Source organism: Martes martes (genome assembly GCF_963455335.1).
Source record: "Martes martes genome assembly, chromosome: 9".
NCBI classification, from domain to species: domain Eukaryota; kingdom Metazoa; phylum Chordata; class Mammalia; order Carnivora; family Mustelidae; genus Martes; species Martes martes.
In genome coordinates this window covers 40953110-40966704 of record NC_137896.1, presented here as the reverse complement: position 1 = coordinate 40966704, position 13595 = coordinate 40953110, and the positions used below count along the sequence as shown (strand labels likewise).

The following is a 13595-nucleotide window of genomic DNA, read 5'->3' as shown; positions in this document are numbered from 1 at the left end:
ATCTCATCCAATGTGAAAGGCAGATGGAATGGTTCCAGTCTCTGAACCTCAGCCAGTAAGCAACAAGGTTCAAACACTCATTGCCAGTAGTTAAGAACATAAACATCAGGTTTAATATTCTTTTTCTAATGTGTAAAATGAGAGGTTAAACTGATGTCTAAGATTCTTTCCTATAATTCCATAATTGTAGGTATTATTACAAAAACTTATATGACTCTAGATAAACCGTTTAGAATAATTAGGCAGGCATATCACAATTTTCTGGCCGGGTGGCAGTTTCCAAGTGGTCCATCTAGCATTTAGAAACTGTTATCTATAAATAACATTAAAATGACATAAATTTAAATCACCGCAATACTTTTCTCTTTTCCTTCCCTTACCCACTACACTTCTTTTTTTTTTTTTTAAGATTTTATTTATTTATTTCACAGAGATCACAAGTAGGCAGAGAGACAGGCAGAGAGAGAGAGAGGGAAGCAGGCTCCCTGCTGAGCAGACAGCCCGATGTGGGGCTTGATCCCAGGATGCTGGGATCAAGACCTGAGCCAAAGGCAGAGGCTTAACCCACTGAGCCACCCAGGCGCGCCCCCCTCCCCACTACACTTCTTGAAGGAATTGTCTAGATACCTCCCCCTCATCATATTTACTGCTACCCTTCACAATTTGGCATCCTTCTTGTAACAGACACAATCACTTTCCCCGCTCAGATCCCTTTGGGCCTTAGCATTTAGTGTATGCCAGCCTCTGCACCTTTTCATCTGAGTTTGCTCTTGTTGGCCAAATTCTGTATGTTGAACATGTGCCAGGTCAAAGTGCTGGGAAACTTAATGCCTTTCAGGACTAAATATCAATCATGAATCAATGTCTGATTGTAATTGGCATATAAATACCCTAGCGCCCTCACTCCACAGGCAGGACAACTCTGGGGCCTGTGTTTGACACCAGTTCTCAGAGATTCCCAGTAGAACTGAGTCCCCATTATCCATAGTGACAACTTGTTCTATAATGCACATTTCATTCTTGCTTTCCCTTCCCATTTCAATTCCTCCACTCCCCTACCAGTATTTTCGAGACTCATTCCTTAAATGAGCAACTTGCATTTAGACTCTTGTCCCACAGACTACTCTTGGGGACCCAAAATAACATATGTGGCCTCTTCCACAGTGCTAAGGTGGCTTCTCCAATTTTAACAAGGATTTCATCTCTAGAATCGGTGGCCTTGCTTACCCCATCCTTTCTTTCTTAACCCTCATTTCCCTTTCTCAGCTCTGGATTCTCCTTCCATATCTCTAAAGTCCAGGCTCTGTCTCCTCTCCTGGCTCTTCTTTTCCCCTTTACGTCCAAAGTTCTCTAGGATTTTGTCCTACGACCTCTTCTCTCATTTTTCTCTTAACAATATTCCTTGGCAATAATGTCTACTGCTGTGGATGACTGAGGTGTACGTGGATGGGTGCTTGTACATTTGACTTTCAGTTCCTTGGCCACTTTCACCTCTTTTTGACCTTGGTAACTATCTCCCATGGGTGTTATATCATTATCTGGAGGTGCATAGGACTTGGAGACTTGAGTTTCAACATCCCAGTCATTAACCATAGCTTTCTCTTCCAGTTCTTTCACTATTAATCCCTATTTACCTTCTCTTCTAGTTTACTGATATTCCATTTTTTGAAAACTCCATTTCTCTCTCTCCCAACTTCCACCACCCCACTTGAGTGCTGTTCAAGAAAATGACTTAGTTGGTGCTACTATAGATCCATTCTCTTCCACTTGTCCTCTCAGTACTTCCAGAAGTCATCATTTGTCCTTTCATCATGTCCTCCCTTCCCATTAGCAGTGTGCAAAATGTTATCTCCTTTGAAGCCCCCATCCCATCACCCCTTCCTTCACTGGAAGTGTTGACCTTGTCTCCTTCACCTTTGAAATAATTGTGACTCCTCAGTGGGTATTCTCCCCATATACTCCTCTGAGACCTTCACACTGAACTTCATCGGCCCATTCCTCTCCTTTAGCTCAGAGAGAGGAGATTTCCCTTTTCCTGTTCATGCTAATCCTTTGGCTTTTCAATAAAACCTAGCTAACCAAGAGATGAATGAAAATGAAGATTTTGATGATGGCAGAAATTCTGGTGAAAGAACTTGTGATGAAATAACAAACAATTTTAATGTAGAGCAAATACAGGCAACATTGTAAATCATGGTTATGTGCAGAAGGTTAATATTTCTTATAACTTGATGTAAAAATAATGATGCATCTAATGAACATTGCAATGTGGGAATAGAGGAGGCCAGAGGAAGTGTTAGGAGGTTAATGTCCCCACTTTGCTAAGCATGGACTCCACTACATTCACTGAAGTTGAAATACGTAATGAAATAATTAAACATATTATTAAATATGTCATTAAATATTATCTATCTATATTATAGACATTATTTTATCTATATGTTATCTATATTATCTAAATATTATCTCTTTAAATATGCCATTAAATATTGTCTATTATTTATATGTAAAATAATCACAAACTCCTCACTCAATACCATCACATTTTTTTTTCAATTTTAGGGAGACCTATTATGAAACAATATGTCTGTGTGACTAATTTGTCTGAAGTGTAACAATGTAATCAATTTTTTTCAGTTTCCTTTCTTTCTGTTAAATTCTGTAGTGATTAAATTGATAGTTTAAAATTTAAAATAGTGTGTATAATATAATCCCAGTTTTGCAAAACAATTTATCTAATGACCTTCCTTTTTTTTTTTTAAAGATTTTATTTATTTATTTGACAGGAAGAGATCACAAGTAGGCAGAGAGGCAGGCAGAGAGAGAGGGGGAAGCAGGATCCCTGCTGAGCAGAGAGCCTGATGCGGGGCTCGATCCCAGGAACCTGAGATCATGACCTGAGCCGATGGCAGAGGCTTACCCCACTGAGCCACCCAGATGCCCCTCTAGTGACCTTTCTTCTCTCTATATGCATTCTTACAGAAATAGCTGCAATAAAATTTACCTAATGCTGGTAATGTTTTTTTCTGAGTCATGAGATTTAAGGTAATAAAACAAAAACAAAAACAAAAAACTTTCTTCCAGTGCTTTTTTTGTATTACTACTTGATATTAAAAAATAATGAGGATGGGTAATTTTGACAAAAATAATTAAGCTATTATGTTTTTCATATGCTTAAGGAGTCTTACATCAAGGTCTTAACTTGATGATTTCCACTCATGGCATTTACAAAGGCTGTAATGTGTAAAAAACACTGTGGCTTTCACGGAGAGATGTGCCATCCCCCCAGTCAAAGTACTCACATATTTTATTTGCTTGTTTGTTTAAATCTCAATAGGGAAGATGCTGAATTGTCTAAGAAATCTGATACCAACATAAATTAGATCACTCATTCAACAACTACTCATTGTAGGCTTAGTTTATCACATTTTATCCCACTGTGTTTACACAGAAAGCAAGACTGCTGATGTCATTACCCTCAGCTTCTATTAAAACACTGGAACAGTGAAAGCCAAGTACCCCAGGTCAAAATAATTTTTTTTCTAATGCCATTACGACATGTGGCACATGTATTAAATCTAAATGGTTCTATTCCTGTTCTTGAAGTCTCCAAATAAATAGTTCTATATATCTCTCATCTCTCTTTGTACTCTTCCGACTTCAATACTGAGTGGTCATTAAGTGAATCTATTTAGGAAAATTTAGGAGAATAAGATGTTCATGAGTCAGTGTCAAATTTAAAGTTATAAATAAAAAACAACCTTAGCATCCTATAGTTTTCATGTTCTTGTCAACTTTCTAATGGAGAAATTATCAACATCCTGTAACATTCTTGAGTCTATTTCATAAGTGTCAGAAAAATCAAGCGTTTGTGTCCATGTTTGACTTTCAATCTAAGAGTTTGTTACGTCCAATTATTCTTACCACAGGAGCCCAGCACATCACAATCTTCTCCGAAAAGTCATGGTCAATTTATTTTAGGGACAAAAACAATTTGTCAAGAGAGTTTACTGCTTTTTATATAAAACTCATGTAGAAGCCATTCACTAACATGGAATCATGACATTTAGGGTGGAAGTATTAATTCAAATGTAATTTCTTGATTCCCAACCATTAGTGGAATTTAGTCAGTTAATGGACTTGAGCTATAATATATTATACATAGATACATTTTATGTATGTATTATAAATTAATATAATAAATATAAATATTATAAAAATAATATATATTACATATATTTAAAATATATATTTATATAAAGAAGGTGAAACTAAAATTCCTTTTGAACTGTCCTATGATTATTTGAATCTCAAATAATAATGCAAAAATTCGATTCAGGGTTTCTTTTTGAAATGATGAATCTGAGCTCAAATGTAGAATGAAGCTCCTACTCTAGTGGGTGGAAAAAGTGTGAACTTCAGGTTTCATGTTTTTGTTTTTTTTTTTAAGATTTTATTTATTTACTTATTTGACAGAGAGAGAGAGATCACAAGTAGGCAGAGAGGCAGGGAGAGGAGCAGGCTCCCTGCCAAGCAGAGAGCCCGATGCGGGGCTCAGTGTGGGTGGGGCTCAGTCTCAGGACCCTGAGATCATGACCTGAGCCTAAAGCAGAGGCTTAACCCACTGAGCAACCCAGGGGCCCTCATGTTTTATTTTTAAAACCTGATTTCTTTGAGCAGTTACAGCCAAATATATAATTATTGCAAACTTAACTATAGCATTACTCCCTGATGTGCTACAACATTATGATCTACAGCTAATAAGATCTTTTGAAAGAAACATTGTATTTTAGATATTCATTCATTTGAGAAAAAGAGGTGTAATTTTTTTCCTTCTTTTGTATTTTGATCAAGTTTTAACTGTAGGCTTTTGTTTTTGTTTTTGTTTTTTTTTTTCCTGCTCAAAGAGCTAATCCATTCTATTACTGATAATTTCTAAGTTGGGAATTTTAGGGAAACACAAGAGTTTTCCAGGCATTGACTTGCTGCTTGTTACCTACTTCTTCTTCCTAGCTAAATTGCAGCCTATAAATAAATGGATGCTACAGGGGTAATTTTTTTGAAAACTAGTTCTTCAAATGCCTTTTCCCTGAATTAATGACCAAACAGTCACTTTGTGATCCAAGTTTATTTATCAGTCAAGAAGCACATAATGAGCCCCTATTATGAGTAGGGCAAATCGGTTGCCAGTGGGACAAAAGTTTTTAATGGATTTTATATTCTTCATGGAGAAGAAAAATCACAAAGACCTGAAAAGTTGGCTTACATTATGAAGTGAAAATATAGGAGCTTGCATAAGTCTTTTAAAAATTATTGTTCTTGTGATCTGGTTTGGTTTGTTGTAAGGTTTAGAGAGTCAATCAAACAACTTAAGAAAAGGGATATTTATTGACAGTATATTGGTTTGGGTAATCCTGGTTGTTCTAAAGATCAAGTCTCAAATCTCAGTGCCATAATGTAATAGTAGTTTAACTTCTCACTCATAAAATTCTTCCAACTCAAGAATCAGGGACCTGGGGTCCTTCCATCTTGCTACTCTGCCGTCTTTGGCGTTTGGCTTCCAAAGTTACTGTTCTCTATCACATCAAGCCTCAGAAGAGAAAAGAGGGCAGAGAATCAACTTATGGGGAGTTTTTATGCATTAAGCAAGGAAGCAGTGCACTTCACTTTGGCTTACATTACATTGGGTAGAATCATCATATGGTCATACTCATCTGCAAGATAGGCTGGGAAATGTGGTCTTACTGTGGCCCATGGAGAAGAGGAAAATAGTTTGGTGATTAGCTTTTACCTTCTGTCACAGATGTCTTTTGCTAGGAAATGAACCTGGAAAGTTATTAGGCACTCAGGAAAAAATGTCTGCATCTCCCATGGCCTAGATGGGCTCTTTCGTGGGCATTAGAACCCATTCTCCTCTCTACAGAAACTAGTGAATCAAATTTCCTAAGGAAGCCCAGTATGATTGGTTGAGATAATCACCATGGTCTATAATGAATTAAATTCACTGAATTATTTGAGCCAGGCCCTCTCATGGACCATGGCCAACTCATGGATGGGTTCCCACTGGACAGAGAGTTTATTCCTCACTCAATCAGTTGTTACTCCTGAGAAAATACAACCTACAACTGCCTTCTTGAGTTAAAAAAGAATACATATATATAGATAGATCGATATAGCGAGGCCATCACTTTATTATTATTACTACTACCTATAATATGTCAATGTGTCCAGAGCCTTACATGCACTATATTATTTATTTTTCCTAACCACTATATTTTAAACATGAACCTCTCTCTGAGAGATTTTGTAAACTAGACAAGTTTCCAGTACTGTCTAATTCTAAATCCCAACATTTTTACTTTTGAACATGGCAGTTCCTAGCTTTCTTCAGTCACAAGAAGGACACTGGATATAGTCCAGTGCTGTGACAAATGTGACTGGTGCCAAGAGAAAGGAATAGATTCAATGCAAAGGAAGTCCCAAAGAGAGAATGTTCTGTTCTAGTTCAGTAAGAGAAGACTTGAGGGAAGAGTTTGGACTTAACAAAAGGCATACTGCATTGAATTGGGGTCTAAATGGAATTCATAGCATTCATGTTGGGGAAGTAGAGTTCTGGACTATTTGCCTTTGCCTACAATGGTAGTAGGTCTTGGAGTTTCAGAAAAACTATTCCTTAAGGGCTTCTTAGAAATCCTTTTGGAAATACTTAGGAGCAAATCTATATTCTATTTTGTGTCCCCCTCTAAACCATGTTAATCTTGATCAGAGAAGTATGGGGCAGAGGGTAGGGGATTACTTCTTTGGACTGACAACTGATGCATGATGAAATGAAAGTGAAATTATAGAATCTGGATTCAATATTGTTGGGACATTAAGACACCACTGAAAGGGTGAAAATAAATATTCAAAATAAATATATCTGACAAAAGATTCCTGTTGTAATAGCCAAAGAACTCCTACAAACCAAAAATTAAGACAGACAATCAAACAGACAAATGAACACACAAACCAAACCAAACAAAAACAAACAAACAAAACAAAAAAGAAAAAGAAAACCCTTTCAGGGCAAAAGACCTGAACAAATAATGAATGAAAAAAGATATCTGAACCACCAAAAAGCATATGAAGATGTATTCAGCTTCAATTGATCATCAGGGAAGTGCAAATTAAAAACATAATAAGGTACCATCATCATTAGATAACCACCAAAATAACTAAAAGGAAAAAGGTATAAAAAGTCAAATGTTGGTGAGGATGTGGAATAATCAGAACCCTCACATGCTTCTGGGTCATCTGTGGCAGGCAGAATTCTGAGATGGTCTCCAAGATATCTGCTCCTTTGTGTGCATGCCCTGTATAATCCCCTCCCCATGAGCGTGGAGGCAGTATTGTAAAGATGATGGATTTCATTCCTGTGATTAGATTACATTATATAGCAGAGGTGCAGAGATTCATCCAATGTAGCTGTGGTCCCAAATCAGCTTATCTGAATTAATCAAAAGAATTATCCTGGGTGGGCCTGGCTTAATCAGGCTAACCTAAGCAGGGACTGAGCCCTTCCTGAAAGAAGGGTGAAAGTGTCCTGTTTATGGGAGGGGTCGTGCACTAGATCATGAGGGTAGCTTCTGGGAGCTGAGAGTGGAGCCAGCAAAAAATGAAGACTCCAGGTCTACAACTACAAGGAGCTGAATTCTTCTAAAAACTTGAATATGCTTGGAAGTAGATTTCCCCTTTGTTGTGCCTCTAGATGAGGACATGGCTGGCCAATATCTTGATTTCAACTTGTGAGCCTTCAAGCAGCAGATCCAACTAAAATGTGCTAGATTCCTTACCCATGAAAACTATGAAATAATGAATTTGTGTGGTTTTAGGACACCAAATCTGTGGTAATTTTTTACACAGCAATAGAAAACTAATACAGTCTCCTAAAGTTGAATGTGTGTATGCCCTTTAACTCAACAATTCTACTCCTAGGGATATTCCCAAGAGGGAGGCATACATGTGTTCACTAAAATACATACACTACAGTATCCACAGAAGCAATATGCGTAATAGCCTAAAACCAAAAAATACCCAAATGAGCAAGAGGGGGACTTTATGCAATGTGAATAATATTTTATTTCTTGATTTCGATGCTAGTTATACATGTGTGCCTGGGTTGAGAAAGTTTATTAAGCTGTGTTCTTTCCTAAATTATACTTCAATAAAATTAAAAGAAATTTAATTTTAAAATTAAATTCAGTTAAAATTAAAATTAGACATTCAATTAAAATGAAGAGAAATTTACTCTTTAATTATACAACAGCACAATTAATACTAGATTTTTTAAAAAATTAACGATCACACATATAAGAGTGGTCGCATGATTTTCCTAGCCTTAGGCCTACATGGATAAAAAATAAAATCGATTGTAGTAAAATAAAAACACGTAATTGTAAATTGTTTGGATTTTTACCTAAATTCATACTTGATTTTTGGCCAACCTTCAACACATCATTTATTTATTTATTTTTAAAGATTTTTATTTCTTTATTTGACAGAGAGATAGAGAGAGAGAGATCACAAGTAGGCAGAGAGAGGGGGGAAGCAGGCTCCCTGCTGAGCAGAGAGCCCGATGTGGGGCTGGATCCCAGGAACCTGAGATCATGACTTGAGCTGAAGGCAGAGGCTTAACCCGTTGAGCCACCTAGGCACCCTCAACACATCATTTTAATAAGTAATTGTGCTTTTTTTTTTTTTAACAAAGGATTTAAAATTAGTAATGTATTGGGAATTTTAAGACATTCTTTGGAATAACACCTCTAATGTTATTGTAAACTCACTCACTCTCCTGGACATATACATCTTCTTTGATGAACTTATGTCCTTGGGTCAGGTCATGATAAAAATAGAAAACTTTAGTCTCAACACTCCTTTCTGATAGTAAAGTTATAGGTAGTTTTACTCCACTTCAGGGAAGAAATATAATTGTTTGGCCATGGCCTTGTAAGAGTTTGACAAAATAATCAACAAATACTCATTTATTGTATCTTATACAGACCACCATGCTAATATGGGACTAGAGGAAGATATGGTATATTGTTTCTTCTCTTGGAAGATTTATGATCTACCTGAAGAAGTACATACTCATACACATTAGTTAATGATGTAGGCACACATAGGTGTTGGATGCAGAAAAAAATAAAAAGGAAAAAAGGAAAGGGGAAAAAACATCAGAACTCTAAAATGGTGCCCCAAGAGTGGAGTTCTTGGTTGTCAGAGAAGGGTTTCCCAGAGGCAGCTTGGTAGAATAACAAAATTACTTGGTTTTAAATTTGAGTTTTTTCCCTTTCCAAATATAAACATAACCACTTGGTGCTTTAAGTTTTTCATCTGAGAATAAGGTCTGATGACAACAATGTCTATGTCACAGGCTTCTGAAATTAGATGACATAATTCAGTAAAATAGTAGAATCCTCTAGTCTGCCTAGCTGACCCTTCTTTGGGATGAATAAATAACCATCAAGGATCTTTGGTGTCTGACACTGAGCATTGGAGAGGATGGAGCAGTAGGGAGTTAGAAGATACACTGAGTATTAGAGAGAGGAAGGAAGAGATATTATGTGTTTAAAATGAAAAAAAAATGAGTAACAAAAGTACAGTACAGCATGATGAAAACAAGACAGGACAATGTTTGGGAAACCTAAAGGAACAGATAAAACAAAGGACACTTCTTTACAGGCTGGCAAAGCCAATAAAAGTCTGGCTTTGGTGAGGAAACCAGAAATACAGAAGATATCATCCTTGAATATTTAATACCTTTCAAGTGGACAGATACTTACACCCATATTTACTTACATATATCAAATTACTAGAGGACAAATGATGGAATGTACTAACTTATGTTGTGTAGGCTTTGCTTTTTAGTCAAAGAGGAATTTGGAGAATGGAAAGCACATTGTTGTTCACAGCATTGGGGAAGGTTCAAGCTCAGGCTTGAAGGATGGATAAAACATGAATCCAAGGAAGAAAAAGAGTGTTAATTCTACACAGGTGTGGCATTATTCAAAGATTCATCAGACAGAAACATTCTGCCATAGACTGATTTTTTTTACTTAAATATGTATCAGAACAAAAATCATCTGGATAAGAGATGCTACTTTTGAGAGGTTATAGAGAGGTGAGGAGAGGCGGCAAGGCAAAAGCTCATTTTTCCTAGATAGAAATTGCATGTTTGAGGCTGATGCAAAACCAGTGGACTCCTCTTGAAGAAAGAGTGGGAGTGAAAGAGGCTTAGGTATCTGATTTTACCCCAAAGTATGAGTTCCCTCAGATTTTATGGTAAGTGTATCAAAATTATCCAGATTCATTTGTGAAAACATTATCTCTACACCCCCTTTCTCAAACTTCACCATCAAAAACCTCATTAAGCTATTTACCTCTATACAAAAAGAATGACCCTCTTGGAGAATTAATAAGTTAAACCATTATCTGTCTTAGCTACTCCTGGATTTGCTTAAGTTGCTAAGATTCTAAAAAGCATATTTTCTAAATGGTAGGTAAAAAGATAGCAATGTCTGCCTATGCTATGAAAAGGTGCATGGCATGGGGAGAGAGGAACAGGATTTCTGCACCAATTGCAGCCCCTTTACTCTCAAAAACTAGAGTCTGATGCCACATCCCTTTTCAGCATACCTCACAGCCCAACACATTCTGCAGAGCACTTATCCTGTTTGGTATGTACCAAGAGGTAAAGAACATGAGTTTATCTCTAAAAGATCTGGGTTTATATTCAAATCTGATTTTTTTTTTTTACCTTGGACCCTGATCTGAACCCATTTCCGTATCAGTGTTATGTACTTAATAACAACAGTAGTTTCCTCAGAGTTGTTGAGGATATTAAATAAGAATGTATGTAAAGACTGCAGAACACAAGGGTGTCCTATTGTTGTCAGGTAATAATAATCACTATTACAATCACTGTTATATTTATGGCTCCTGGGTCCTGAGTCTTGCCAAGTTAGTGGGGTGGGGTGGGAAGGATGGAGGGTCTACCTGTCTATTGTGTTGGTGGCACTCTTGAAACAGTCCCAGACTCCTGGCGAGAACGGTAACGGGCTGCTCCCTCAGCTTGCATCTTCTCTCCCCTGCTCCACCCACGCTTCCCGGGAGCAACAAGTTCCCTACTGCAAGACCCGCCCGCTCGCCACTGGTAGACCAGGCGGGCGCCTCCTCCCAGACCTCTGACTTAACTAGCTCTGAAACCTACCTGAGGTGGAAATCGTGCCTGCCAACGCCCTGCGGAGGAGGGATAGCCGGCCGCATGCGAGGGAGCCCTCGCGGCGCCTGGGAGAGAGGCGGGAGGCGTGGGAAGTCGGGACAGGGGACCCATAGAAGACCTAGTTCGCGCTGCCCTTGAAAGGCAAAAGCAACAGAAGAAAGCACCCGCCGATCATCTCCAGCCTCTCTCCCGGGGTCAGGAGGGAGGAGAGAGAGCCCCGAATCCCACAGACCTCCACCCAGCCCTCTGGTTGCCAAATAGCATCCCTATGTCCTCCAGGCTCCCCTCGCCCGGTTTCTCCTGCACCCTCACTCCATTCCACGTCTCGTCAGGTCCCCTAAGGACACTTGCCATTTCTGACAAGATATTTTGCAAGAAGGACAAACAGATAAGCCACGGCCCCCACCCAGCACTCTCCTCTCCGCTGCTTTCCCAGAATGGATACCTTGGAGTCGCCAAAGGAGTCCCAAGGCGTCCTATATTAGGAGCCTTACCTAGCTGCCCAAACAGTTGAACTCTGACAACTTCTTGGAATGGGGATCCCCGCACCCTCGTGGGAAAGCCAAGCTGGCCGCCCACAAACCGGGAGAGACGCCCCGATTTCTCCATAGGGAACTCCTCTCAAAATCTACCTTTCTAGCTTCTACAGCTGTGAGTTGAGAATCGGGGAGCTAACTAACAGTACGTTTCGGGGGCGGGCGCTCGTGGGCAGGGGCAAGGGCGAGAAGTTCCACCCCGATTTTGGAAAGAAAACCCAGTTCATGTCTCCAAGTCTTCTGCAGCCAGGGAGCTGTGGTTCCTGGAAAAGAGCCGGGGCCCAAGTCACCGGGAGGGAAGTCCTCCTAGCGCGGGATCCGAAAAGCACGGAGGTGAATTGCAATGTCCAAGCTTTTAGTCTTGTCCGTCTGAAACTACTCTTTCTCCAGGAGATGGGGGCGGGGGATACATCCCTGGCAAAGATGCCAACGTCAAGCCCAGATGTTCAACACTTCATTCCTCCATCCCCACGCAGCCTTGAGAACTTGGTACCTCGGACAGCAGCCCGGGCGCAAGGCATTGTTAGAAAGGTGTTATCTGGTTTTCGCCACCAAGTCAAAGAGCAATAAATTATTTTTGTGACCTTACTAATACAATTTGAAGGACATTTTAATTACATAACCCGTGAAAGATCACCGGAGGCAATGTCGTGTTAAAGAGCCCATGGCAGAATATCTGCATCGCATGAGAAAGAAAACTTGCAAATCTGCAATGAGATTGCGCAGGGCTGCCCCCGTTTTGAAACAACATGCGAAATGCAAGGGAGATCTTACCTTTCGGACTCCAAAGCCGTGTTCTGCTGCAACTTGGCGAGCTTCTTCCTCTCCTCCTTTATGCAACTCCACAAGAAAATGATTCGTGAAGACCGGTCTCTTGGCAGATGCAAAAACCATGACACAGAAGAGGAGCCCGGCGGCCGCCTTCCACTGGGAGACACAGCCACCTTTCATCTTTCTCTGGGAGTGAAAAGTGCTGCTAGGAGGCGCGCAAGCTTGTGGAGCGGGGGACTCGGAGGAAAGGTGCAAATAAGAAAAAAAAAAATATATATATATATAGTTTTTTTGTTTGTTTAAAAAAATCTTTGTGTTGGGAAAAAGACTGATTAGGGGCTCGGAAAGCAGCAAATCAATGTGTGTTCTCCTCCAGCATCTGTCTGGCGGGGAAGCCGTGTAATCAGGCTCGCTGGCAGAGGTGCGAATGGGGGGAGCTGTGTGTATCTGAGAGAAAGAGCGAGTGTATGTCTATGCTTGAGGCTAAATCTGCATTTTCAGCTCCTCCTCGGCTCCAATTCCACCAGGGGCCGGAGGAGAGCACCAGCCTGGGTGACGTGTGCCCGCTAGCAGCCAATGAGGACCGGAGATGCGTCGGGCCCCGCCTTGGACCGCCCCGGGCCCGCCTCTGCCCGCCCCCGGCCCGGCCGGTCCGCCTCCGCCGACTGGGGGCGCCGAGCGGCGAGCCCGCGCCCCCGCCCCTTTCAGAACCCTGGAGAGCTCCTCCATCTCTCCACCCGGGCCCGCCTTGCTCCCAGGAAAATCCCCCCAGCTGTAATCTGGTCGGCGCTGCCGGAGTGATGTCATTGTTTGTGGAAATCTGTAAGGCTCTGGAAAGGGAATTACGGCGTGTGCCGCTCTCTGAGGCCCCGAGGGGAGCTGGGGCACCGGCCTCTCCCTATTCCTCTCCCCTGCTTATATTCCGCTCCAAAACAACTCTCTCTTTCTTTCTCTCTCTCTCCCTCTCTCTCAAGGCATACTTGCCTCTTTTTCTCTCAATAACAAAGCAAATATTAACCCTCCTCTCG

At 40.3% G+C, this 13595-nt stretch overlaps 1 protein-coding gene across 2 annotated transcripts in view; it reads right to left on the bottom strand.

Moving 5' to 3' along the window:
* The window catches only part of PCSK2 (proprotein convertase subtilisin/kexin type 2), a gene marked incomplete at its 5' end in the record, with an annotated part of 255695 nt that extends 242948 nt beyond the window's left edge, over positions 1–12747 (bottom strand). For both annotated transcript variants that reach the window (XM_080812770.1, XM_080812771.1), the window contains one exon: positions 12571–12747. In XM_080812770.1, coding sequence (XP_080668896.1) covers positions 12571–12747 — 177 coding nt within the window. The remainder of the gene's footprint in view (positions 1–12570) is intronic.
* Positions 12748–13595: the final 848 nt, after the last annotated feature.